General features: G+C 52.6%; 1 protein-coding gene across 1 annotated transcript; it reads right to left on the minus strand.

The window, feature by feature from the left end:
* Positions 1-10056: 10056 nt before the first annotated feature.
* On the minus strand, positions 10057-16496 carry DRC5 (dynein regulatory complex subunit 5). The gene is made up of 4 exons (XM_009979894.2): positions 16241-16496; positions 13695-14263; positions 12164-12613; positions 10057-10233 (listed from the first exon to the last, which is right to left on the minus strand). Exons 1-4 carry the CDS (start codon positions 16419-16421, stop codon positions 10057-10059), a joined length of 1377 nt encoding a protein of 458 aa, XP_009978196.1. The 5' UTR covers positions 16422-16496.
* Between the last annotated feature and the right edge of the window lie 10912 nt (positions 16497-27408).

Here is a 27408-nt window from a genome sequence, read left to right on the forward strand (position 1 = left end):
GGCTCGTCTTTCTATCTCCAGCCTCCAGGGTGCCTTGGACAGATGGATTTATCCAAGATTTGGCAGGCCTTTTAGCTCCTTGGGGCAAAGACAGTCCTCAGAACAGGGACAGGTTAGTAGGATCTCGATGCCCCCTGTCCTTAGCACCTGCAGCAGACTTATGCTTTCAGGCACCTTGTCCTTGGCTCTTTCTGAGCCTTTTTATAGGATTGCTTCAACTCGTTCCTCTGGCCCCATTTTCACCCATGAAATCTTATTCTGGAGGTGGTCTGTCCAGGTCGACATGTCTCTCTGGGGCACAGCTGCTGGATCCTCTGGCCTGCAGGATCCATGCAGAGTCTTCCCACTGCTGAACACCCTTCCCCACACAGATAGTGCCAGCTGCAGCCGGGTCCCAGATGCGGTCCCAGTGCCACAGTCTGTGGCTGTGCCAGACTCACAGCACCCTGAGGAGAAGTGAGACCTGTCTAATTGGTGCTGCCCACTGCACGCCAGGATTTCTTAGAGATCCCTTCCTTATATTCTTGGCCCTGCTACCCCAATGCACCTGTTAGAGCTGCCCCCCTGGTCCAGCCTACTCCGTTCTCACCAGGCTGGAGACATTCCTGCTCTGTCTTAGGCTCAGGAAGGGGGATGGCACACTTGGGCATGGGAGGAGAGCAGGACTGGGCAGGAGGGACAGGAGCTGCCCAACAGCTTGGTGGAGCTGAAGAGGACAGACTGCAACTGGCGTTGTGTTCCTTCTCCTTCTGCTTGTCTGCAATGGCAAGACAGCATGTCTAGCCAGGCGAGAAGTTCATGGCAGACAATGGGGCTCTCCTTTCCCACCTCCAGCATGGGATGCAGCCAGCAGAAAGGCTGTGTGTATAGATTTCCCCCTTACCGTTGGCGAGGGACCCCAGCGCGCTGGCCTAAAGGGAAGCTGATTTAATTCTCCCAGTGGCTCATGTTATCAGCACAGACATCCAGAGACGGTCTGTCCCTGTCCTGGCGCACAGCCTCTCCATGGTGGAGTGGTCCCGTCTCCCTCCGGCACACAGACATCCACCCACCACAGCTCCAGGCTGAGCAGCCATCAGGCACCCGCTCTTCCCACAGACTTGTGTCTGTTCTCTGCCATGTCTGTGTCGGTGACGACGATTCCTTTGGCAGCTTATTCGATGGCCCAGTCTGCTCCTCTCATGATAGCCTGCTCCCTTGTATTTAACCTGAATTCTCCCGCTGAATCTTAATCCCATTACTTCTCCTCCATTGACTGGTGAGTCTGATTGGCTCTGTTCCTTTTCCCCATGGCCTTCCCAACAGAAGCAGGTGTTATCTGGTCTCTGCAGCCTTCCAGGGTCTGCTCTCCTGCAGGATCTCACTGGGTAAACCCCAGTTTGTGTGATGGTGCAGTTTTCCACGTGTAGTGAGTATATCCTTCCTGCTGTGAGCCTGGGCAAGAGGGGAGGGCCACAGGTACAAGCAATGCCTTGGTCTGTCAGGATGGCTGCGTCCTCGTTTCTGGTGCAGAAGATCTCTTCAAAGTGAGCAAAGTTGCCCAGAGAGGTAGTAGATGCCCCATCCCTGGAAACGTTCAAGGTCAGGTTGGAGGGGGCTCTAAGCAACCTGATCTAGTTGAAGATACCCCTGCTCACTGCAGAGGGATTGGACTAGATGACTTTTAAAGGTCATTGCCAACCTAAACTATTCTATGATTCTGATATTCTATGAAAGGACACAGAGCTGCTGGCCCCTTACGCGAGGAAAGCAGGACAGCCGGCATCACCCTCTGGGAAGGTGAAAGGCAGGTGCTTGTCAGTGTGAGGGGGCAATAACTAGAGGATCTCGGCAGTCACATGGCTTTGTTTTTTTCCATACATCGTTCACCTGTGGCAACTTTCCATGGGCCGAGTCAGGCTGAGCAGCAGGCTTTCCTCGCATGCTGGGACAAGTGAAGTGGGAACGCTGCCAGCTCCTCTTCCTGGCCCTTCTTGGTGCTAATGCATCCCTAGAAGAGGACTAGTCCTCACTGCTGCAAGGTGGGACAATAAGTTTGGGCTATTTGGTGTTTCCCATTGCTACCAGTAGACTTGCCGGGTACTTAAAAGCTCTCCAGCTTTCCTGAACTAGAAGAAGAGAGAGAATGAGTGTGTGAGAAGCTCTGGATTAGCTGATCTTCAAGACACATCACCACCCATTTATCCATCTTTCAGCACACACTGAAAGCTTCCCACTTCCCAAGTGCTTCCGCTAGCACTTGGCTCGTGCAGAGCCAGGCGGTGACACCAGCCAGCCTGGTGGTACTTCTTGAGCCACTGCATGTCTTGCAGACCACATCAAGGAGGGAGACTTCAGAGAGGGCTTTTGGGTTGAGCAACTGTAGCAGCATTTGTTGGAACAAGGAGAGGGAATCTCAGTTTATGGCAAATGCCAAGCCGTCCAGAGTCACACACCAGGCAAATACTCAGGATTAGTGCTGGGGAAGCTGCTGCTTTCCTGATTTCGAACAAGTACACTCCCCTCCATTTCTGCTCTCTATAATATGCACGTCAGAGACCCAGCCCATCGCTGCCCTCTTTCTCGTCTCTCCACTCATGCTCAAGAGGCTGCAGAGCTATTTAGTAACTCTGATGGATGCCCATGGGGACAGGACTGCAGGAAGTGGTTTATTAATTTGAAGTTTAAGAAAGTTAGGTGGCATCTGATGTTGGTAAAACAGTGCCTCCTGATTAGGCTGTGGGAAGAATAATGCCTTTTAAGTTCTTCCAGTCGTTCCAACTGTTGTCCCAGCTGAAGCCAGGATACCAACCATGGCTTCGGTACTGCTGTCTAATATCACCAGGATGCTGCCTTACTTTTAGCAGGGTACAACCTTGCTGCAGTGTGCTCCTGCTCTGCTGCAGTAGCTGTAGGGCGTGGGTCTGCAATACTACACCACTACCAAGAAGTTGTGTTACCAAAGAGTTCTAAGTCTCAATTTGTGATACGTGCTTCTAATCATGTTTCATTCATATTTGGTGATTAGGCTAAGGTCTGTATGAACATGATCTGCATCCAGATCATGTCGGAAACGGGACATGGTTTAAGTATTAGCTCTATGTGGTAATGCTGCCTCCTGTGATGCTCGTGGGCTTAGGTTCTCCACTGAGCCAGGTACGCATGGAGACCGAAGGCTGGTTCATAGGACGGGAATCCCAGTGGGAACTTGGGGCTGAGCCCACCCAGGGCTCTTTTCCCCATGGGCATTCTGGAAAAAGGGGAAAGGGGCTTAGTCACATTTCAGGTAGAAATTAATGGGCTATGTTCATTTCAAGTGTAGTTTTATTGAAGCCAGTGGGACTATACAAATGCGAGCTTGGCTTAGCAACTCCTCAGAGTGGTCTGTCCTTGAGTCCAGACAAATTGATCTGTCACAGTGTTGCTTTGATGCATAGAGTTCGTGTTGGGACTTGGCCAACATGAGTGAGTGTTGAATATTTACTGTCTCTGGAAGCAGTGGGTTGAATTATTCTGCTCTACTGCCTCCATCACAGCTGCTCCGCCAATGGAAACGTGATGCTCATGGATGCAATCTTGTCAACTCCCTCAAAAGCAAGCTAAGAAGCAAATTGACCTCCACTGCACTGGGAGAAGGGCCTTCTCCCAAAGGACCGTAGCCTTTCTGCACACGAGGGAAAAGAGATCTCAAGGACAGAAGTGAACCTGCAAGACCCATGGCTTCATGGCCTCTCCTTCCTTCCTCACCTTGTCTGTCTGTCTTGGGGGAGGGACAGTTTCTTTGTGGAGTTCAGCAAGCTCCTCTTCCTGCAGCTCATAGCCAGGCTCTACTAACAGGTACATCATCCACCTATGCAACACTTCCAGAAGCTGCCGAGTTTTCAGGAGCCCAGTACAGTGTGCGGCGTGGCCATTCAGCACTGAGAATAAGCACAGCGGCTGCTGGAAAGCTAAGTGGGTTTTATTCCTCCCCTCCTCCCGAGGAAGACTGTTTTTGTTGGGACTTTTTGTTTGTTCGTTTGGTTTTCAGGAAAATTTATTTGGGGAAATTAAGCTTGTGAGAAACTGGTGCCCATCCTGAACCCTCCCCAGTCCTTCAAACTTCGGGAATGGATGGATCACCTACTGTGATTATAATTTAGTGGACTTTGTAGAGCAAAGTAACTTCACACAGAGACACACGATGTTTTTTCACTCTCCATCAGCGCAAGCTGCTTCTGCAATCTTAGCTACTCACATTAGTGAAAGAAAAAGCCTAGCTAGAATGTGGTGAGATGACTTAGTATTTTGTATCAGTCCCATGGTCCCAATGTCCATTAGCAGCACTGTCAGCTGCCGTGCCATGAATTTGGACTTTGGATGGCAGCCCACAAACCAGTCAGGGTGAAAAGGTTGGGAAAAACCCAAGCCCAAGCTTCTGTACACGTCTCCAGAAGCAGATGCGGAGAGAGGATCAGCCGAAAGCAGACGTTGCTTTCTGCTCAACCCAGCCAGAAGCTGGTGGGCTCTGTTTGTCCTGTACCTGCCCTCCCAGCCAGAGCCTGTCCCCAGGGACCGAGCGGAGGTCAAGGAAAGTAACGGAGCGTCTGACGAAGCGGCGTGCACAGCACTGTTCAGCTGGTTGGGAATAAAGCGGTGAAAAGTAGACCCAAAATAACAGGATTTCACTTTGGAAATGCCAACTGCTTTTTCGAACTGAAACGAGACTAAAAGCCCTTAAGTTGTGAGGAGTGTTTCAGGTCGCTGTTCCTTCCTTAAAAAGTTTGTATTTTTGACAATGAGGTGGGTTTAAATGCTCCACTTCAGCCAAATCTGTTAGAAATGCACAGCGCTGGTGGGAAAAAAGTGCTCAAGGAGGATGGGGATGGTGTCCCTGTGGCTTTGCAGTGGGGAAGGCTGATCAGGAGCGGAGGCTGGAGTTCAAAGTCTTCCTCTGCACCTGGAAGTGTGACCTGGCCACCCACCCAAGCATGCGTGTGTGAGTGGCAGGGTGTGCTTCTGTGTGCTTGTGTGCATGACTGGGACCCACGGCTCTGCAGAGGGTCGGTGTGCTTGTGGCTTTGGTCTGGTGTCACCCATTCGTCCTTGCGGTGAGGGCTTTGCAAGGTGACAGAGCGTTTCTTGTTTCTCCCAAGAGGAAAATCCTGACCTGTTTTTTGGGAGGAGATGGTGTGAAGTGTCACATTTGCTGCAGGGAGCAGGGATAAAAGCATGGAGCAAGCTGAGTTTGAGAACAAGCTCATCCCTTGCTGCTGCCTGAAATGGGAGAGCTGCTGGATCTGCTCCTTGGCCAACGCTCTCCAGCTCTCCTCACCCTCCCCAAATCCGATATGCAAACCGTCATTTCTCTGAGCTAGCCAAAGCACCTCCCTCCCGTGAGCTCCTCCGAGGCTGTGCATTTGCATCACTTTGGTCCTTTCTCTGCTAGGCGCTGTGGGCCGACTTCGAAACACCAGTGAACGTGTGATGACCTCAGGCACACTGGTGGCCAGATCTCACCATAACCTGCTGGTTTGCCTGTGCCTGGCCTTCCAGCTACGCTCCCTGTTCTGGCGCGCTTCGTGCTCGCTTGGTGGAGAGACAGCAGAGCTGCAGAGCATTGCAGCACAGCCTGCCCTCGCTTTTACATCACTTTATGCTTTCCCACAGAATTTCACAGCCTTTCTCTGAGGCTTTGCAGACAGGGTACGTTCGACAGACCAAAGTCAGAAAACAGAAGCCCTTGACGTTTTGGTGGTCCTGATCTCCAGTGTCCCAGTGCTGTCCTTAGGGACGAGAGGCAGGTTGGCTGTTGTGCTGGTGTGGGACCAGGGGACGGTGTCGCAGTGAAAGCAGCGTGTTCCAAATGTGGACTCCGTGCTTCTCCACTGGGACCGAAGGCAGCTTTGCTGTGGGCTGAACAAGGCGCAGCTGATGGAGAAGCCAGCTGAGGAGGGCAGAGTAGTGGGTAAATGCTCAGCAAGACACGTGGAGAGGAGAGGCTGTATGGGAACAGCTGTAAGAAGCTTTGCAGAGGAGGTGGGTTTTGCGGGAGATGCGAGGTGAGGCAGGGCAGGAGGCTGCCGTGCTGGAGCAGCGGTGGGAGGGACACAGGGAGCAGAGGTGTTTGATGGAGAAGCCAAGGAATAAAGCGGGCTTTCAGAGCAGGCTGTGCATGCTCCAGCCGAGGAGGCAGGCAGAGGGTATTTCCAAGCTGAGGTGCCTGGGCCAAGCCTCGCTGCATCATCAGAGCAGCGATGTTGCCTCCAAGCCCAGCACTGACAGCTCGAGCACGTGTCACCAAACCGCAACGGGTAATGCAGCCACAAGGTGTAAATGTCACTAATGAATAAATTGCCTTGTGCCTTGGAGAGGCTAATCCATCACGGCCGGGGATGGGGGATCTGACAGGCTTGGCTATTTCAGGCATAGCCTGTAGGGAGGAGGAACGCTTTGTTTCTGAGCTGTCCCCTCCGCCTAGGGAAGCCGACACAGGACTCGGCTCTGCGCTGCTCCCTGGCTTCCCAGCCACATGAGCTCAGGCTTCATCCCTCTTCACTGCGACCGAAGGAAGTCATCCCTCTTTGCTGCGACCGAAGGAAGAAGCAGGAGAGGGTTGAGGTTAGCAAAAAGTGCCCTGTCAGCAGGGCGGTGCTTTGCCCCCAGCCAGGGCTAGCTGGTGAGGGAGTTTGGGAGGATGCTGCTGCACATGGGGCACGGGTGCCATAGGTGATGATGGGGTAGTGTGGTGGGTCCCCAGTGATCAGGAGAGCTTGCATCAGTTGTGTGGGGTGCAGGGCCGTGGCCCGCACCGTGCGTGTTTCAGGCCAGCAGTGCTTGACGCCGTGTTTTACAAATGTGCCATTTACTCCTCGATTCGGTTTCATAATTTGCCCCTATAAGAGGCGACCTGGAAACGCTCCAAGCTTGCCCCAGCCAAGCCCTCACCCAGTCTGGATACAGCTCTACTATGCTGTCCTGGGGATAGCACACAGGCCCCTCCATTTTCCCTGCTGCTGTTTGAACCCCACCTGTGCAGAGGGCCAGCAGGTACCCGACAGGCAGGGACAGAAGCTCAGTGTGGACAAATCCAGCTCCGTGGGAGCAGAGAGAGGCTGAATGCAGCAGCCATACCCATGCACGGCCTCTGCCTGTCCCCACGGCAGCCTGCTCCTCTACCCCCAGTCAGTGCTCGAAATCAACCTGCTGTCCTGTTTACGACATATGTCAGTGTGACACCTTGCAAATCGATGCCTGGGTCGCTGTGAGCAGAAGCCGCCAGGCTTGGGAAGCTGGCCACCGGCTCCCGCCACTGCACGCGCTGTGCTCAGAGCAGTGGAAGCAGGGCTTGCCATCTGCTGCGGAAGGAAGCCAGCCGGGCGGCCCTGCTCCAGCCCCGTGGGGCACCCGCTGGCGTAGTCCACCTGCAAGACCTCGTGTCGTTCCCCCTCTTTTACTTCCCGGCCATGCCCCGTCTCCCCCCATCTCTCGGGCGAGGGGATGCTCCCAGCTTGGCTGAGGTCCCTCTGCTGCCGAGTGACATTCACACTGAGTCTGTGGATGGTGATGGGAGGGAAGACCAGCTCCCAGGCAAGGTGCTGGAGGTCGTTCACTCCTCCAGATGGAGATCCACAGCTGAGCCCCCTCTCCTGAAAGCCCCGCAGTACTCCTTGAGGATGGATCTCACTGGAGAGCCAGGGGGTCTGTGCTGGCCCTGTGCTGGCATATCGCCTTTCCAGCACAGACTGACCGGCTAGTTACCGCTCCACAAGGCAGTCTCATACGGTGGTAACCAGACCTGAAGCTGACAAGTGACCCACCAGCAACAGGAGTGTTCACACTCAGACAATCTGCTCGTGCTGTCAGGGCTTTCATTTTTACCAATGTGCATGGCGTTTGAAATGGTTTCAACCCTTGCAAACCAACAGATTTGACCAACAGATTGTTGGTCTTGGGTGTGGGCGAGCGGTTGCACACTGCTTGGTTTGGGCTTTGCTCTTTGGCCGAGAGATTGATGGGAGGGAAGGCAAAGGGTTCTCCACGCAGCAGCTACCTGTCTGGGCGTTCCTGCATGTGGCAGCGCAGGTGTGGGTTTGGAGGGTGCTCAGGTGGTGGTAACAGTGCCAGCCATTTGCAGGAAGAGGAGCCATGAGTCTCCTGGAAGCAAGTCAACAGTTGTCCTGGTGATGATACATTTTCCCAAGCCCTTTTCCTTCCTGTTCCTCACTGGCTCTGGCAGCCAATTTCTCCTCATGTGTCTGCTAGCATGTCTGAGGGATCTCATCGCTGCTCTCCCAGCACGAGCTTTCATTGCACAACTGGCTGACCAGACACAGCCCTGTACTTGGAGCTACAGGCAGGCTTGCCCAGAATCAGGCCACCCCCATTAAGCCTTCCCTGCTCCCCCCCTTGCTGCTGGAGCTGTTCCTTCATCAGCCTGATGCTGATCTGGGTCTTTTCTGCTGTTTCTGAACACGAGTTCTCATCTCATTCAGGTGTGTCATTCAGTGGAAATATTTTGTAAATGCAAATAAAAATAAATAAATCTATTCAATACCTCGATCTCGAGGATGGGAAACGAGTAGTGGGAGATGCCCGGGTGGGGAGGTTTCACAGCTGCTGCCGCTGGTTAGGATTTCTTGTGGACATAGCCTCTGGAGCATCCGTGAATAGTTGGGAAAGGAGCTACACAGACCTGCGAAGGGTTGGGGCTGAGCCCTGTCGGCACCCCTCGCGTGGCCGCCGCTACTGGGGACAGCCTCGCACTCCATCCTTTCTGCTCTGTAAGGGTGTGACACGGCACAGGTAAAGGTCCTGTCGGCCGGGGGCCGGCGGCACCGTGGGCGCCTGTATCCATCAGGCAGAGCAAGGCAGAAGCGGGTACGTGACAAACAAATTCTTTTGTGAACACTGGGAAACGGTTTTTACTTCTCAACTCTGTCAATAATGATCTAGCTCTGTCTGTCTCTCTATATATGTACAAACAGTATATCACAATGTTGCCTTTTTTGTTGGAAATATCAAAGTACAAAGATTGTAAACCAAATCGGTGTAATAAAAGTTTCAGATGATTCACTGAGGTGGCTGCCAGTGGTGGGTCTGTGAGCACTGGTGCTGGGAGGGCTGGGAGATGCATGAAGCCCCCACGTTGCTCAGAGGACAGGAGGGGATGGAGGTCAGCCCTGAGCAGGGTGGTCAAAGGACAGAGGCAATTGCATACGTGCCCTGTCCTGTCCTCAAGTGGCCACAACCTGTGAGACAGAGGAAAGCTGCTCTATTTTCCTCCAAGCCCAAGGAAGCAGCTCCATTTTTAACCCTGCAGGCTGTGAGCCAGCGGTCCTGCAGGGACCCCTCTAGCTTGAAGTTATGTGAAACACAGATTTTTTTTTTTGACAGGTCTGCACAGAGTAGGGTTACTAGTTAAGGTAAGCGTCTGGTTGTAAAGAATTTACTTATTTGCAAAGCAGGCTAGCACTAGTCCAAGGCACAGCAACCCAAAGCAGGAAACCATGGTGGAGAGACCTATTGTCTATTGAATTTATTTTTTTTACTTTTCACCACTCATAACTGAGACTCCAGACAGATCTTGCTATAAAACCAAATAAATCCTTGAGCAGAGCAATAGCTGGAAAAAGCTGCCAAGGAACTAGAAACAACATTCCCTCTATCCTTTATGCATCTCACGTCCTCCTCAGCAAAAAGCCTAAAAGAACTGCCAGCCCTGATGTCCTGGTCTGTACTAGTCCATTTAGATGGTGGAGATTTCACCTCAGCTGCGTTACAGGTGGAACATCCAGTTGCCTAAACTAAGCTCGCTGCCAGAGCACGTAAGAAACACCACAGGACGAGGGATTTAGTCCCAGGTGCAGTGGGAGAGAGGGCTCAAGAGGCAGATTGCTTCTGTGATGCCACTACAGTCCCATGAGGTCTAATGGCTGTCTCATATTAAGTCACAGGTTGAGTGATGGGAATCTGGGAGAGGCCGCAGTGGTAGCCACAAGTTGATTTTTCTTAAAAATACAAATAAAAACAAGCCTCTGAAGTAAAGAATCTCCAACATGGTACCTACAAAGCTCATTGCTCTCTGGAGCGTTTTCTTCAGAGGGGTTTGGCAGGGGGGTGCTGCCGAGCCCCCAGCCTTGCTGCTTCCCTGTTGGCCCACACAATTTGGTGAATGAGATACTCGGTCTCCTGGCCCACCTCTGCCAGGCGGAGGTCAAACTCGGTCAAAGCCTTGTTATCCGCCAGCCCATCAAGCAGCTGCTTCCCACCATCCTGCAAATGGGTGAGAAGAAGGGGTTAAAGGAGGAGATCCAGAAGTGAAGTGTATTGCTCAGCTCCCTGCTCCCCAGGGTCACTTCTCCTGCACTTCCCTGCTGATGCTGGTGGGGAGCCCGTGGGATGGTGCCAAAAGTGACAAAGGCCTTCGCCCCAGCCCGAAATGTTGCTCACAGAAGTACACAAGGAAGGAGAGTAACCTTATGCGGCACTCAGTGATAAGACACATGCTAATGACTCCCTCTGGGTACCGTGTCAGGAGTCCTCAAGCTCAGACTCGTTAATAACACGGCTGGCGATGATAACCTGAGTGGCGTCTCTGCCCTCCCCTGTCCCCAGGTCCCCAGCTCACTGCTGGCTGGGGACCAGGGGCAGTGTGATCAGTGCACTGCTCCTCATCTCGGCAGTGGCAAGAGCCCCAGTGCTGGCAGTCTTCTGCCTGGATGCCATTTCCCAGGCTGGGTTGGCTTTCCTGGCGGGGTGTGGGGGGGAACATCTCAGGCAACTGAAATCCAGCCTGAATGGGACAGAAAATTCAATGTAGATAGCCTTAGGGATGCAACTCACTTAAGGCATTTCCCTCCCTTACCTGAAGTATTGTCTTTAGAGATGTGACAATTTGGATTTTTTTCCCCCCAACAGCTATTCTCTTTCAGGTACCACATACACCTCCTGCCCCCATCTCCTCCATCCAGGTGGTCTCCTCATCCCAGCACCCTGCCTCTTCAATCTCTTTTTTAATGGGGTACAGAGGTCAGAATTTGATGCATCTCTAGCAAAGACCTCCATTTCCCCAAAGATATTACTCCCAGCCCCCTTGTTGGGCTGCTGTGGAGCTTCACAAACAGGTACCAGGAGAGCTCATTAGAAGGAAGATGCTGAGCACAGAGATTATTATTTACTAAGCAGAAATCCTTTTCTCTCCTTTCCAACCTTTGCCCCCTTGTATCATTACACTCAAATGGTTTTCCACATCTAGGATAATAAACCTCAGAACTCACAAAAGGTTTTCTGCCATCAGATCCTCTTAAAACCATTGTCAAACACATTGATGTCAATATTCCTGCCAGCAGGGACAGCTGGTCTTGCTGTCTCTTCATTGCAACAGTGAAAAAAATTGAGGCAGCGCAGAAAGTTTAAAAACCAGCATGATTGCATTTGGCTGTCTAGTTTCAGATTTCTAAAGCTCTTTTTAATCAGCAGAAGAGAAGCGATCCGGTTTGTGGCCATGTTGTGTACTGCAGCTCTTAGGGATGTAGTAAGATCTGTGGATGCTCCTCTGTCTAGAAGACGTAAGCTGGTGGTTTAGGAGCCACTTGTAAGCAACCAGATGTGACACTTTTGACCTACTGCACCGCACCAGAGCTGCAGGGTGAGTTAAAGGACCTCAACAACTGAGCCAATTTTCTAACAGTCTCCTTGGAGGGCTTGATGGACAGGAGAGGTTCTGGGAAGGGTGACACTATCTATGTGCTGCTGAGTGACAGATGGCACAGCAGATCTGAAGCACAGAGGATATGCACAAGGCCCTCGTCTCATGCCGCCTATCATTATTATCTACTCCCACGTGTGTGAAGCGGCTGTCATTTTTTCCCAGATATACTCTCTGGTTTTCAGTTTCCTGGGGGGAAAATCCCTCTCTGCCCAGAAGCCCAAAGCCTGGAAGCCAGTTTCAGATCGAGAGCCCTGTGAACAAAGCTAGATATAATGAGTGAGGTAAACATGTGTGCGTGCACAGAAGATGTCCTTCTCCCTCCTGCTGCCTGCTGGACTCTCTTCCCTACCCGCAACTGATGGTTATCACAGCAAGACTGCAAAATGAGGGATGCATTTGCCTCTGCGGCTGCGAGACAGGGCAGGCTCAGCATCTGCCTTGCAAGGCCACCACGCAGGCTCACAAACCGCAGGGAGAAGGGGTTTCTCTTACCAGCCCCAGGTGGTTGCATGAGAAGTTGATACTCGTCAGGGTGGTGTTCTGAGCCAGGACCTGTGAGAAAAGCGTAGCGGTTGGCTCTGATAGGTTATTACTTCCCAGATGGATGGACTTCAGGGTGGTGTTGGTCAGCAGGGCACGGCCGATCGCCTCCCCGCCTTTGTCCTCCACGCAGTTGAGGCGCAGATTCAGGGAGGTCAGAGTGGAGCTCTCAGCCAGGGCTTGGGCAAGAGCCTGAGCCCCCAGGTGATGGATCTGGTTGTTGCAGAGATCAAGGATTTCTAATTTGCTGCGGTTGATCAATTTGCCAACAGCTTGTGCCCCCTTGTCCCTGATGAGATTGTGGGACAAGTTCAGCTCCACCAAGCAGGGATGATCCAGCAAGTTACGGACCAGCAGCCTGGTCTTGTCATCATCCACGTTGCTGCGTGTCAGCTTGAAAACCTGTGAGGATAAAGGACAGAGACACTGAAGTGGCCAGTGCTTTGAATTGAGCTTTGTGCAAGACCTCCAGTGAGTTAAACCCATGGCCCATCAGACAGGAGTCATCTCCTTTCACTTCAGACACCTTTAGCCAGAAGGGTGAAGTAGTTGCTTTTATAGTGGGTAGGTACTTCCAGCAGGTAGGACATGCCACTAATGTCCCTGGCCTATTCTAGGGAGAAACGGTTCATCTCCTGGAAACCCCTGTTCCTCTCCTCTGACTCCATGGGATCTCTGACACAGAGGGCTAAATTAAACAGAGATAAAGCTGCCCCAAACTCTGCAGAGTAACAGCAGAACTCACCCCAGATCACAGTTGAACACTGTCTGCCTGAGCATATACACCGGTGGTAACCACAGTGCTCTCTGTGAAGGTCAATGACCTATGTGCCCAGGGCACCTCAATTGCCACAGGAGAGGTAATTTATCTTCTGGAAGCCAAGCAGACAAATATCTCCCAAAGCATGCCAATCTGTGGGGAGAGCATTCAGCCAGTTTGCTCTGGCTGTGCTCTGGATAGCAATGCCCGCTGATGTTTTGGAGGAGCTGAGCATCTGCACTGCAGTTGCCACAGAACTGAAGATTGCATCATTGGCCAGAAAAGAAAAGCATTATCACTCTAAGGCAAAAGTGAGTATTTTCCCATGCTCTTCTTGGGGGTCTCTGCTGCTCTGGGGCATGTTGAGATGTATTTACTGAGCATAACCACTAAACACTGCTTATGAAAAACTCCCTGGGCTTCTCCTCTCCTCCCTTCCAGAATTGTGTAAGGAGTTAAACGCTTTCTCTTGGGCTACAGGGCATATGTTTTGAGGGAGCAAGTAGTTTTCTCACCGACTCTCTGACAACCTGTTCTAACAGGAACATATGTAGAACAAGATACTCAGCGCTAGGCCAGCAAGTTAACATCTCTGCACTCTGCCAGACTGCAACTTGCAAAAGGAAGAGTGCTGCCAGCAAGCAAAACTGCTCCCTGAGTTTCCATCCCCAGGCAATTTGAAGATGCAGCTGAGGAAGGAAGGTTCAATTTGGGATACGTTACTTTCAAGCTGTGGCACATCTTCACAGCGACAGCCAGGTTGCAGCAGTCCTGGTGGGTGAAGTTAAAGAGGTTCCACTCAAAGTTCATGCCACAATCCTTCACACCATAAGTGAGATGAAGCTCTTCGAGGTGAGGGAGAGCAGTAATGAGGACTCCCAGGTCATAGTGATGCACGGAGACCTCACCGAATCCAAAATCACTCCCTGTATCAGAGAGGTCATCCCTCTCCTCTTTTTGATCCACCTGCACTGGTGGCAGGAACTGATCAACCTCCAGTTTCCGCACGTAGTCTTTGCAAAGTGGGATGACTTCTAGGACCTGGTTGGGGTCTGTGGTGTTAGGGATGAAACATTTCAGGATGTTCTCCAGGTGACGTTCAAAGAACATCCGTTTCCAGCTGTCTCCATAGTTGGAGATGTCACACACTTGCCAGCGCTCAGTGCAGCACCTCTTCCAGTAGTCCTCATCGCTTATTAGGTTGGCAGTCACAGAGAGCGGAAGGCCAGTGGAGAGCCTGTCCAGCACTTTCCTTCGGTGCTCAGGCAGAAGACGGTCCAAAATAGGATTCTCTGGAGGGGATGAAGAGAAAGAGAGGTTGTTCTGGGCTGTAGGAATCACGACTGGCACTGTGGTTCTGCTCGGACCCCCAACTGTGTGTCCAAGCCCTCTCTGCTCATACCAGCTCTCTTCTCAGTTGCCAGTGGCTGGTGCAGGGAGCTAAGCTGGCAGAAAATGTGTAGGATTCATCTCCTACATGTTTGTGTAGGATTTCTAACTTTCACAATAAAACATCAGTGTAATTGAGTTTACTCCCATAATATTCATCTCCTACATGTTTGTGTAGGATTTCTAACTTTTACAATAAAACATCAGCGTAATTGAGTTTACTCCCATAATATTTGGGAACTACATCAGAAACTTAGCTCCCAGTTTAAATCTCATTTGAATGCAGTTTATATTCAGAGCAAGACTTCTGCTCCCAGGAAAGCTAATTCAGCCTTACAGCAATGAGAGAGCTTGGCTGGTCATTTGCTGAACTTTCTCCCTTTGGCTTCAAAGCATATTGAAAGATGATATTTGAGAACAACTGTCTGTGTACTCTTCATGGAAGTCCTCGTGCCTTTTTATCTTAACTCAGGTGGCTCTCTCACACCAAGCTGGTTCCTGTTCCTTTCCACTAAGACACACTTGTTTAAATAAGAGTTCTCTTTTCCCAGGACCTTTCTCCCCTCCATCTCTTTTCCAATGTTTGCCCTGAGTCTCAGCTGGCTTCTGTCTGGTGGAAGTTCTTTGTGGTAAAAGATGCCAGAGAAAAACCATGTGTACTTACACTGTGAATGCTTGGTGGCGCATGCACAAGAGTAACAAAAATTGTCAGTGGGGAGGCCTATCTGCACATGGGAAATCAGATTTTGAGACACAAAGCGGAGTTAGCTTTATATTTCCTCTGTCTCTGTGGCATTTCCTTCCTAAGGACACCCAGAGTTTTACCACAGCCTCTTTCTGGAGTCTCTTCTCCAGTGTCCTGCAGCTGGTGCTGCAGTGACCTCTGCAAAGTCCCACAGCACAACCAGCAGTGGGACGTGTATAGGCAGAACTGGGCTAGCTTCACTCCCGCTCACTCAGGCAGCACCAGTGGGCAAGATGCAGCTGCACAGCTCAGGTATTGACACGAGGGTCCCCAAGACACCAAGAACACTGCTTTTATGTGCACCCAACGTAGGTCCAATCTCTTTGGCATCGGACCAGCTGACCAGCCTGACAGGACTGTGAGGGTCTCCCAGCTCAGACTCCCAAGTACCATCAGCTCCTGGCCTAAGGCAGCACTGAGGTCCTCTGTACTATTTTACAGTCCCAGTGTGGACATAGCCTTAGACCTATCTTTGGTCTTTGCTGCCACTCCACTGAGTCAGCCAAAAACACATGGAGGCTCTTTCTTTTCCCTTCCCAGTCAGTTCCCAGGTGAGACGTGTTTTCTGTTTTGCTGTTTCATCAGTCCACCTGCTTCAAAAGCACGTTCCCTGCCTGAGGATAAAACTTGTCACATCACCACCAAAAGTCGTGGAGAAGGCCTGAGACTGTGAGTACAACATGTATTCTGAGATGGTAGCTTCTCTGAGCAGGGAGCGATTCTCCATCTCTTCATACCGCATGGCACAACGGGGCTCCATGCTTGATTGCTACTGTAACATGTGTGTAAATCAAGAGAAGGAAACGGTGACTCCACAGCCCGGCCATGGTTGAGGTGAGTGAGTCCAGCAGAGCACAGAAAGAAGAAACTACAGGACAAGGTTAGGGCAGAGTCACATCCTGGATAGCAGCCCAGAGGACTACAGCCATCCCCGCAGTGTGCAAGTACATACCTAGCAACTAAACAGTTTGTTTAACTAGCTGCCTGAGGAGATGTTTCTCCCCATCTGTTCTTTTGGCATGGCTGGGTACCACACTCTGCCTTTCAGAGGCATCTGCCTGCCTTCTTGACCCTCTGCTCCCCGAGACTGACACTCTCTCTCCACGTGTCCCAGGCGAAACGCGCTCCCACTTACTTTCGAAATTGTGAAGGATGTGCTGGAGGCAGAGCTCAGTGAGGTGGGGGACAGTGGCGAGGGACCACTCGGGATCCTCAATGATGCGGTGCGGATGGTACGCGTTAGCAGCAAGGCTGGCCTGGGGCGGGTACAGCAAGGGAATGGCTGGGCTCCTGTCACCAGCCGCTGGCTGCTGCATCCTGCTCCGGACCCACTTCTCCTTCAGGAGAAGCAAGAGGAAAATTGCTTGAGAGTCACCACCATATTTTCTGCCTGGGCTGCCTGCAAAAGAAAAAGGTAACTTTAGAAAGTGGCCAGTGACAAGAATGGTCTGCTTATGCTGCTCTCGTGTAATGCACTCGGCCCCTGCCCTTTGCTTTCCTCCTCTGCTTGGACTGGAGGCACTGCAGCAAAACAACTATTACTCAGCCTTATTTTTATACACTGCCCCGTACAAAGAGGTCTCTAGGTGCCACGAGTGATAAACAGATAATGACGTGGTGTTAATTCTGAGTGCTGTTGAAGAGGATGGACAGGAATTGATTGTTTGCTGTCTTTTCCAATAAAAGAAATAGGTGGAGCTGGCTGGAGCTGGGTTTAAAGTGAAGGAAGACAATGGTTCTTCATACAGTCTGCAGTTGAACTGGATAATTCCTTGCCATGGGATGTTGTGGATGCTGAGAGTCTGTGCAGGTTCCAGGGCAAGTCCATGGAAGAGAAAACCCTTGAGAATGATTCAATGCACAGAAACCATATCTGGATCAGTGCGAGTTGAACACAGCTGGAGGCAGAGAGAGTGCTGGAGGAAAGAAACACACATATTAGCATTGTTTTTTCTACTCTTCTCCAAGCATCAGACAGACCATCCCCTGGTTTGATCCAGTAAGCCTGTTTTTATGACTCTTTAAAGGCAGATGCTTTACAGATGAATACACAATAAGTGTATTTGTTTGTTTTTTTTTTTTTTCTGCTTTTCTCAATTACTGTCTTGATGAACTCCTTCCAAACATCCATTAACTGATGAGACGGATCAGACCTATTCAGACCACACTGAAACTAAGCAGATATGAGCTAAAAGAACCAGCCTGGAGCAGAAGGCAGGATGCCCAGTCCTATTAGCTCTGCAGAGCTTTCCCAGACAAAAGTTTCCCATTTGCTGTTTTCTGCCCCAACCTCAAGACCGGTGTTCTCAGCCATCAGGATCCCATGTGTATAGTTATTGCCTGAGAGTCCTAATCGTTCCCTCCCCAGCCCCATCAGTCTAAAAGAGGCAGAGAAGACACTAGGAAAGAGTTTGCCCCTTGAGTTCTGAGTTCGACAAGCGGTCCCAGGCTTGGTGAGCATTTCCCAGGGCATGCAGACCCATGCTGATCCTTACTGGGGGTAATGGGACATAACAGGGCTGGGTGGTTAGAGACTGCAGGACACCTAAAAGAAGCATGAGGCGGATGGATGGATGGCAAAATGTTTCATGCTGTACTGCAGCAAATATGTCAGCAAAGGCTTCTTCAAATGCACTTGAAGCAGGTCTGAGGAGAGAGTAACTGTTTCAGAATGAAAGTCAGGGAAGGGTGGAGATGGCAGTGGCAGGACATCCTCTGGCACAAAGCAGGAGGACGAAGGGCACCAAGGGCAGGGAAGTTGTATTTCCTGAGAGGCACTGGTGTATGGATGACAAAGGCAAAGGCTATAGAAAAATGGAGCCTGGTCCGAAGAAGGGTGGGTATGGAAGGAGATGGGATGGGTGATAGGCAGATGTGAGTCCTTTCTCTGCGAAGTTCCCTGCCCCCAAAGGAAGGTGCTGTGATGGTGGGCCACTATTGAGGGGGAGGAGAAGAGGCCTGATTCTCCACAGCATGGTGACCCAGCTGAAACTCAGCTCTTGGTGCCTGACAGACTTCAGGAGAAGGGCAAAGCCGAATGGCAGTGAGGTGGCATTAATAGAGGAGAAGTGACTGGGAGAAATGGTTTCTCCTTGCTCAGTCCTTTGTCCTATTCAAAAAGCATCTGTGTCACTCTGTCCCCCAGGCCAATCACAGCTAATTGGAGCTACTGATGGCTTTCCTGACCTTTTGGAAACAATCATTAAAGGCCAGCTGTTGGGGAAAGCCAGTGCAGCATCGGTGGCCTAGGATTATTTCACGGCTGTGTTTCAGCAGACAATCTGTTTGCCTGTTTACCGATGACAGATTGATTTTTAGAGAGTACGTAACCTATGGCACATGCAGGATTACCAAAGGGGCTCCTGGACACCAAGGAGGAGACACAGCTGCCCTCAGGCAGAGCTGAAACCCAGCTCTAGAAACAGTGCAGCCCCTCCATACACTGGATGAAACTCTGAGTGAAGCTCGCCTGCAGTGGGAGGTTGGCCCATGTCCACTACCAAGCTATGGACCAGCCTCAACGTAGGGTGGCCCCAAAAGAGAGGCAGACAGCTTGAGGTGTCTGTGTCCAGGCTTCTGAGGAGCTTTCCCTCAACCTGAGCTCCACAACAAGTCAGCTCAGCTGACTCCACCATCCCCACTCGGCATTCGGTGTGAAGCCAGCAAGAGCAAGGCTGCTGGCGTGTGACAGCCAGCCCGCACGATGTCTGAATCAACCCCACGCCTGCGGTGCCAGTGCCGGTGCCGCTGGGGGCTGAGTCTGACACTGACTCACTGCTCGCACTGCAGCCATTCCCACCGCCCCCGCTGCGGTAAGCAGACCCCAGGGGAAGGGCCTCTTTCACTGCTGCATCCCCTCTGCCTTGGCTGCAGGAGTCTCACCCAGAGAGAGTGAACAAGTCAAGCCCATTCCCATAGCCAGGTTCATTAAGCATGTATTTAAATCCCGGAGAAGTGTTGTAATTCACTATCAATAAGCCAAGACATCAGCACTAACGCACACTCCTTCCCACCCACTCTACAAGCACATCAGTCACCTACGCTAAAAAGGCATTATCAAATGGTGTACAACGAATGGGGTCATGTAGTAAATTCCCAGTTTATGTCGTTTAACACCTAGATTAGTCTGAAAGGTAAATGATACTAAACCTACTTAAAAAAAAAGAAGTCACACTTCCCAGGAAGAAGCTGACAGAAATCCACTCACGCAGCCAACTTACGCTGCTAGCATGCCTAGCAAACCTTTTTCAGTTGAACCTGTTTTGATTTGGAAATAAAAAAGATTTCTGCTCTTCTGATTCACACCAAAGCCCAGAGAAACCAAAAAAGAAGAGTTGCATGGGAACCGGTGACCTTTGGCAGATGCCTCCTACCAGCAGGACGGTGATCCAAGAAATGGAGCAACTGTAAACACCGCGTTTACTGGCAAGTTTGTAAGTGCAGGAGAAATTCTTTCTGAGGATTCTCACTGAAGCTCAGCCTACCCAGAAACTGAGGAAGCTCTCATGTCACTGCAGCAACAGCACCCTGAAAATGCCAGCTGTTCTGCAGGTGTTCTGGCCTTTGTGCTGTTACCTCTATCTAATCCAGGCAGGCGAGTGGTGCCATTGGCAAGTGATCCCGAGTGCTGGTTAACACCGCTGGTTCCACTACCACCTGCAGGAACTTGCCACGCTCCCTTGCACTTTGAAAGGCTGATGCTAAGCATGCATTAGGGCAGCGTATTGCAGGCTCATCAGAGGGCCGAGCCTCTGCAATGGGCTTTAAGTAAGTTAAAAAAAAGGCACGCAAAATGAGGAATCTATTTAGCTTCAGATATAATGGAATTTGTCTGTAATGGGAGATCGAGCAGAATGAGGCCAGCCAGCCGTTTGGGAATATGGTTAATGCCATTGCTGTAATCCAGCCAGTGCGAAGGGCCGACACTGTGGGCCTGGATATCTGTCAACACGCCAGACCCCTGCCCAGGTAAGGGTCGCTGCCCAAAAGAGGCGTCAGAAACACAAGCGCACTGTAGGACCTGAGCATTGCCTGCTGCAGCCCTGGCTGCTCCCCGCAGCTGTCTCTGCCGTGCCAGCCCCTGGAGACTCGGGGTCTCTCACCCCCGGGATGTCAGGAAAACATCTGGCTGCTGCCGAACACCCCAGCCCCCCTCCAGCCCCGGCAGCTCAGCTTCCCGAAATGCCGGTGGCACGACCCTACGCCCCCTCCTACTAGCGAAGCTCCTCTCTGGAATCCCCGAGAGCAAAGAAAACTCCTTAGCCCTGCCGCTTGATTAAGAAGACCTGCAAACGGCCGGAGCGGGAGATGTCCACGCGAAGTGACCGGGAGCGGGATGCCGGCAGCCCCCGGCAACGCCGCGGTCGCAGCCGGGGCGTGAAACGCTCGAGGTCCCTCCGCTTCGCCCCTCGGCCCTGGGAGTTTCGTCTGCCGGTTCTGCCACCTGTCCCTGCCCGCGGCTGCGGGGAAGAGGAGTACGAACAGCCCGGGCGGCCGCCTCTCCCCGGCCCGGCCGGCCCCTCACCCGCCGCCGCCGCCGCCGGTCGCTGTGGACGCGGTCGTTGCCGGGGCGGGGCGGGGGCGCGGGGCGTTACAGGGGCTTCTGCGGGGGCAAAACCGGGGTGGGGGGAGCCTCTCCCGGGCCGGGCACGCGTGGCAGCTCGGGGGGGGGGGGGGGTGCGGGCTCGGGGCGGAGCTGGTGCTACGTGGTGTGAGGGGGTCGCCGAGCCGGGAGTGGCGAGCAGAGCCCGCGCCGGGCGCCGCGCTCCGCAGCCGGGGGTCACGGGCTCCCCGGCGACTGCCGGCACTGCGCGGGGTGACAGGGAACCGCGGGAAGGCAGAGAGATGGGATTTGGGATCCCACGGTCACGGTGCCCCACCCATGCTGCTGGAACCCGGTGCCGGGCCTTGGTGGGAGCCCTCGTTTCCAGCTCGGAAGAAGCACATGAGCTCATCAGGAGGTCCGTCACACCCCGCACTGGCCCGGGGAGATGCTGGGGTGCCGGTGGGGGGGACATAAGTGGAGGTCGTGTACACTCCTGCAGGGGCAGCTGCTGCGGCACCTCAGCAGCGTGGCAAGAAGGGGGCAAGCAGCCCTCCATGAACAGTTAGGTACCAGGATTCAAATGGTGAATGCTTCGCTATGCTCAAGATACTTGTGCTGCTGCACAGTTGTATTTTAAGGCTCATCAGTATTCGCAACAAGTTCCTTGCTAGAGATGCGCTGTCGGTGCCTGAAACTGGCTTGCTTCAAGGCCTTACATTTTGGGGCCGTTACCGATGAATGACAGATTGCGGGCAGGTCCAAGAGCGAGGAAGGCAAATCTGAGAACTCCACCAACAGCAAGATCTTGGTCTATCTGCTGCGAGCCTGTATCTCTCCTCCTTGGTCTGCTCCTTTTCCATTCTGCTAGCAAGCACCCTCTCGTAGAGCAGGGGAAAGACCTGAATCCTCGGCATGGCAGTGACTGCACACATAATGCCGTGGAATACAGAAAGTAAATAAAGAGATTGAAATGTGCACCTCCTCTTCTCAGATCTAAGCATTTTGGTATTTGCCAGCAGATTTTTAGACTGAAAAGTGGCTTCTTTCCCTTCTTCAAAATGCTGATGCACTCAGTAGCGGGTACATGACGCGTGTAGCCAGCCTGTGCCCTGTGGGAGCATACATAATACTGGTGCCAGCTCTCATGATAGTCCTGCAAGTTTCATGATAGCTGCCATTTTTGGGAAGCTGCACTGACTTTCAGATAAAATGTACCTGCTGGTCATGAAAAAGATGTTACAAACGTGATCCAAGATTACCTGAAAGGCTCAGCAATAAAACAATAAATGCAAAGATGCATAGATTAAAAAAAAAGGATCCAGATTTTGAGTCCTCCTTTGCGAGTTTCAAAGATGGGGAGTTAGACTTTGGCAGCAATGTACTTCTTTTCTAGGTGTGGCCTGATTCTGTCACTCAACTCCCCAGAAGACCGTGACATCGCCTGTGAGTCAAGCCGGTGTTTAACACAGCGGGGCTGTCAGAAGCCTTGCAAAGCCCTTCACAAACACCGGCTCCACGCTGGCCGTATTATTCCTGGGAACACATCTTCAGGGCTTTCAAGATCTTGAAAAGCAGGAATGAGGACAATATAAAACCAGAAATATTTTCTCTTGCACTGATTTCCATGCGCATATTCAGTTTGAGTCCTGAATAGCGAAGGGGACAGCCAAAACGAGTCCACAGAAATAGCCCCTCTGAGTTGTCTCCACAATTGTGCTCAATTTCTGAGCTGAGCTTTCAATAAGCCAGCAACAGGTGAGCCTTTAGCCCACCTCACAGCTAATATGATGCAAATGTCATGTTTTGAAGACTTCACAGTCCAATGGAGCCCAGCTGTGTCTGGCCAGAGTCATCGAATCCCAGAGACAATATTGCTGAAATATTGCAGTCAGTTGTTGAACTGGATGCAATCAGGTGTTGAATCATATGCTGAAAACAAGTGCTGATAGTTGTGCAGCACCATCAGTGAAGCTGTGGAGGGTGCTGCTGGGATGGGGATTATTGCCAGGCATTGCTTAGTGCCAGAGCAGGAGAGGACAGTGCCCAGGCACAGAAAGGTGTCTTTCCCTCCTGCAGCCTGCTTTGCCTGGCCACCAAGACACACTGCAGCCAAGCAGCGTTTCTCTCCTCTAATCTGCTTCTTAGTTTCTTCCTGGTGGGGTGGCACCAGCACCAGCTGTCTCCTCGGGTACTGCACAAACACAGCTGGTGAGGTTTTTGCCCATGGCAAGCAGCAGGCTGTTTGTTCACAGTGGCAGCTGGAGGCAGCAGGAGTGGAAGGGGAAACCGCCCCCACTCTGTGCACGTGTCCACCCCATTGGCTCTGCTAGTGCATGGCCTGCAGTCCCCTTTGTCCTCAGATCACGTTGTGACGGCCAGAAGTCACCGTATCGGTTCAGGATATCATTTGGTTCAAGTCCTTTATGCTATGTGGGGTGGCTTCTCTAGTCGAAGCCTTCAGTGAGGCACTCCCCCATCTGTCAGATGCGGTTCATCTCTCCAGGGGGAAGAGCCACGGGCGCAGCTGAAGGTCAGGTTTGAAAGGAGGCAGTTGATGTTTGATGTCTGCCTGACAACAAAGGGATTCTCTAGGGCAGGAGCCAGCGAGATTTGTCCTTGGCGCCGGGGGGGAGTCCTTGCGTGCGGATGGCTTCTGCCCCTTCAATGGAAAGTTCAAAGGAGCAAAGAAAGTTGCCAAAGCTTAGGGGGACTCGGCAAATTGAGGATGCTGAGGAGCAGGGACTGGCTCCAAAGCCCTGTCTCCAGGCCCTCCTCCGGCTGACTACCTGCAGCTCCTGCTGGAAAATGCAGCTTAAACGCAACCGGCATCTCCTGGAGTCCTGGGAGAAGCAGCAAAGCAAATAGCATCCTGGAAGGAGGAAAAAGCTTCCTGCACAGCCAGCGCTGAAGGATGGGGAGCAGGATGCTCTCTGTGCTGCTGCTCCTCCCAAAGCTTTCTGCTCTACTGGGGTCCCAGCAGGAACTGTGCAGCTGCTGACAGATATTAATAGACGGGGGAACGTGGGCTCTGTCTCCTACTGCTTCCTGGGATGAACGGTAATTACCCTTAATTAGACTGGATTTGGTTCCACCTCCTACCTTCTAGCCCCCTTGCCTGCGCTGGCAAGGAGAGACTGGCTCATCTGCTGCCTGCGCCGGCTCTGCAGGGAGCAGGGCTCAGCAGCAGGAGTGGAGGCTCATCTCCCTGGGACGTCCCGCAGGCCTTGCCCATGGGTGCTGGGCACAGGGGAGGAGGCAGAGCTTGCCAGCTGCTGGGCTGCTCCTCTCGCCCTGCATCCCTTTCCAATGGGACGCAGGAGCCCTGTGGGGGTGAGATAAACGGTCCCACCAAAGCCTGAGGGTGCGGATGGGTTGGACGCTCTCTCTCTGAGATGAATTAAGAAACAAAATGAGGGAAGAAATAATCAGGGGATCTGACTTGTCGTTTTTGTTGGCCTCCCCACCACCATGCAAGGCACCAAGGTCTGTGAAAAGGGGCATCCTTCCTCCGCTGCTGGTGCAAGCCAGTCCCAGGATAGGCCTGGACTTGTGCCCCAGCTCCCACGGGGCTCAGCCCAGTTGCCATGGGGTTTGTCAGGATACGACCTGCCCAAGGGGGATGTTCTTTTCCTTCTTGCACCACTACACTGCTGGCCTGAACTCTGAAGTGGGAAGGTTTATTTCATCCAGGTTACTTTAGCTCAGATGCGAAAGTAGCAGGGGAGGTTTTCTTCCTCTTCTGAAGCTGTGCCTCCCAGGAATCCCATCCCAGCAAGATGGAAGCAAAGGTGGATGGCTGTAAAATCTTTCCTATGTATCTCAGACTCCGGCTCTGGGGAACGACACCCTCTGCCCTGGTGTTTGTCCAAGATGCTTGGTAAGGCTGCACTTCACTAACCCCACCTCTGTGCTGTCCTGCCCATCTGAACAGACACAGTGCCTCAACAGGTCCTTACTGCTCCCCCAAAACTTGGGTTTATCCCTGCTTGGTTCAGCTCAGCAGCTGGCAACACTTTCCACCATGGGGACCCCTTTCCTTCAGCGACCCTTACTGCTTGTAGCAGGGTGAGAGGAAAAGGATGGACGCACTGCCTCGTCCTGCCAAGTTGAAGCTCCCCAGGTGAGGCAGTCTATTTGCCTTTTCTTTTTTTTTTTTTTTTCCAGATCATATGTTTTCTTGTCTGCATCATGAAAACCTTCCCATGGGCAGGATCTGTGCCCAGGGATCTACTGGCTCCCGTTTGCAAATGCCTCTCCCCTCACTGCTGGAGACCTCTCTGCTTCCCCCTCTCCAAGATCCCTCCAACGTCAGGCCAGAAGACTCAAGTCTCTCTGCTGCCTCCCACTCAGCCCCTCGCATTGCATCCGAATGCCAGATGGCACGCTCGGCTCGGGCAGGAGCTGTGCCAGGCTCCCCTCCCTTTCTCTCCACCCTTCAATCTACAGAAAAGAGATGGAGAACCAGCACAGCCTGATTCCCTGCTTGTCAGCCCCAGTTGCAGTGGGATTGATGTGGGAGGTGCTGGCAGAACCCCACCAAGGAGTGCCAGGGAAGAGAGGACCTGCTTTGAAGCTCTCCGCTGTGCCCAGCTCCCAGGCTGTGCTACAAGTAATCAGCAATGCCGAGGACATGACCACAGCCACTGCTTCCTCCGTGCTCCCTCGCCCCTGTTCCTTCCTTACTTCTTGGAACATTTCTTGTTCAGTTGGGGTTGCTCACCACCACTGAGTAGTCCCCTGCATGCAAAGCACAGGCCTGGAAGTTTAGCCAGCTTCTCTGGGGCAGGACAAGCCCCCAGTTCCCCCTTGTTGAAATGAGAAGGAAGAAAGGAAAAGCAGAGCAACCGTTGTGCCAGGAAGTGTGTCTCAGAGGCTGTGGGCAGCAGAAAAGTCTTATTTGTGAGCCCTCTTGGGAGCACAGGGCTGTATTTGGGCAGCAAAAGCGACTCCAAGATTTGCTCAGATATTCCAAGCCTTCCTGACTCAGATGGCTGTGTTAGTGCCTGCTAATGCCTGCTGCTTTTGGCTCAGAACTGGGTGGCCCCTTGAGCAATCCCTGCTTTCCTGGAGGGACTCTGACACTTTCTGTAGGCTCTTCTTGATACCCAGGGATGGCACTTCCATTAGCACTGCCTGAAATCTAGGGTCTCCACTGGCACTACTGTGTCACAGCAAGCTCCACAGAACCTGTCCCTGGAGCATGTGTCCCCACACTTCCCGGTCGCTGCCATGCATCTTCTTGGAGAGAATGGAGAAGACATCTTCTTAGTAGAGTCCAGGAGGAGACACATTCTGAAACAGGGCTAGCTGCAGCAGGTTGGGCCACGAAGAAGGAAATTAATATAGAAACACTGGTCACTGAATGCTTTTGCTAGCCCTCCTCCTCTGCACCTCTTTTCCTGTGAGATGGGGTGCTCTCGTGTCCTCGCTGAGGGTGCCAGCTCCCCTTGGCCGTGCTGGCCCTGTTCCTCCCTGCCCTGCACACTTGGCCGCCGGCTGCAGGGCTGTCTGACGTGAACGGCGTCACCTTGCACGATGAACGTGGCAGCGGGCGCGTGAGCCAAGCCGGGGTGCTGTGCGGGAGGGAAAAGCTGGCTGCATTTTCGCTTGGAGGAGGGAAAGCATCTAGTTAGTGACTTCTATTCCTGTCTAGGCTTGTTGCAGCCTTCACGACATTCAGAGCAGGTGTGAAGCTTTTCCCTTCTCGGTTAGTGGGAGGCTGTTTTCCAGCAGTCTCATGAAGATACTCTGTTGGTTTTGCATGGTCTGTTTTTTCCCTAGGGTGGTCCATGCTTTGCATTTCCACTTGTGACTGTCATTCCCTTCCCTGCCCCAATTTCTACCTCTCCCTGTTACACTTATGTTTTGACCAACCCCAGGTGCTTACAACAGGGGTAGGTGCTCTAGAGGGATGCGGAGGGGTATCAGGTCCTACAGCACAGGTGGTGCAGATGGAGATTTTGAAAAGCCCAGAGCAGGCAGTGCAGCATTTTTCCCTCATGCAGCCACCGGAAAGCAGCTCAGCAGTCCAGGGGCTTTGTTATATTTGAAATGAGGGCATCATCCCTGCTTGACTTGCTTAACCTCTGAGGCCAGCTTGTCTGTGATACCCCTTGCAGAGGGACACCTAATTTTCCTTGCGAGGGCCTTCCCTTCTCTTGAAGACTGGGGATGCTCCTAAGAGCCTGACCCACTGAAGAAGGAGACCAGTGGGGAGGGGGATAAGCTCTTCCAGCACCCCTGGGACAGCTGCATGGGCTTGGGAGGCGGAGGTACCTGGGGAAGAAGGTGCCCTTTCGATCTCTCAGACCCTTGGTGTCCCACAGCAGCAGCTCCGTACATCCTGCATCGGCAGTTGCAGGGTGTGGTATGGGATAATGTTGGGGGGCAGAAGGGGATCTCATCCACCCCATCACAGCAAGGACAATGTCAGGGTGGTTGCCGTGGCGGGAGTCGGACACTGATGGGATAGGACAGCCTGGGAGCTTGCACGCCAAGGGCTGCTGAGTTGACACTGTCCTTTGGTGCCCTCTTCCCACCCCAGCGGAGCCCAGCACCGGCAGAGCTGAGGAGCTGCCAGCTGCCATTACTGTTCCTCCAGAGCCAGGCTCTGTGACAGATCCGCTTCCTGCCACTGCCGTGCCCGGCTCCCGGGCACTCCCTGGCCCTGCAGCGGGGTGCAGGGGCCATGGCAGAGAGCCCCAGCCCCCTTCGTGTTCCCTTTCAGGGCTGGGCTGGTGGAGCAGAGAAGCCCGAGG

Source organism: Tauraco erythrolophus, chromosome 2 (assembly GCF_009769465.1).
Source record: "Tauraco erythrolophus isolate bTauEry1 chromosome 2, bTauEry1.pri, whole genome shotgun sequence".
Classification (NCBI taxonomy): domain Eukaryota; kingdom Metazoa; phylum Chordata; class Aves; order Musophagiformes; family Musophagidae; genus Tauraco; species Tauraco erythrolophus.

Coding starts and splice junctions, on each gene's coding strand:
- DRC5 (XM_009979894.2), bottom strand. CDS start 16,421: ATGCAGCAGCCAGCGGCTGGTGACAGGAGCCCAGCCATTCCCTTGCTG. Junction 14,264..16,240: donor CATCCTTCACAATTTCGAAA/GTAAGTGGGAGC, acceptor CATCCCCTCCAG/AGAATCCTATTTTGGACCGT. Junction 10,234..12,163: donor CATGCAACCACCTGGGGCTG/GTAAGAGAAACC, acceptor ACCCATTTGCAG/GATGGTGGGAAGCAGCTGCT.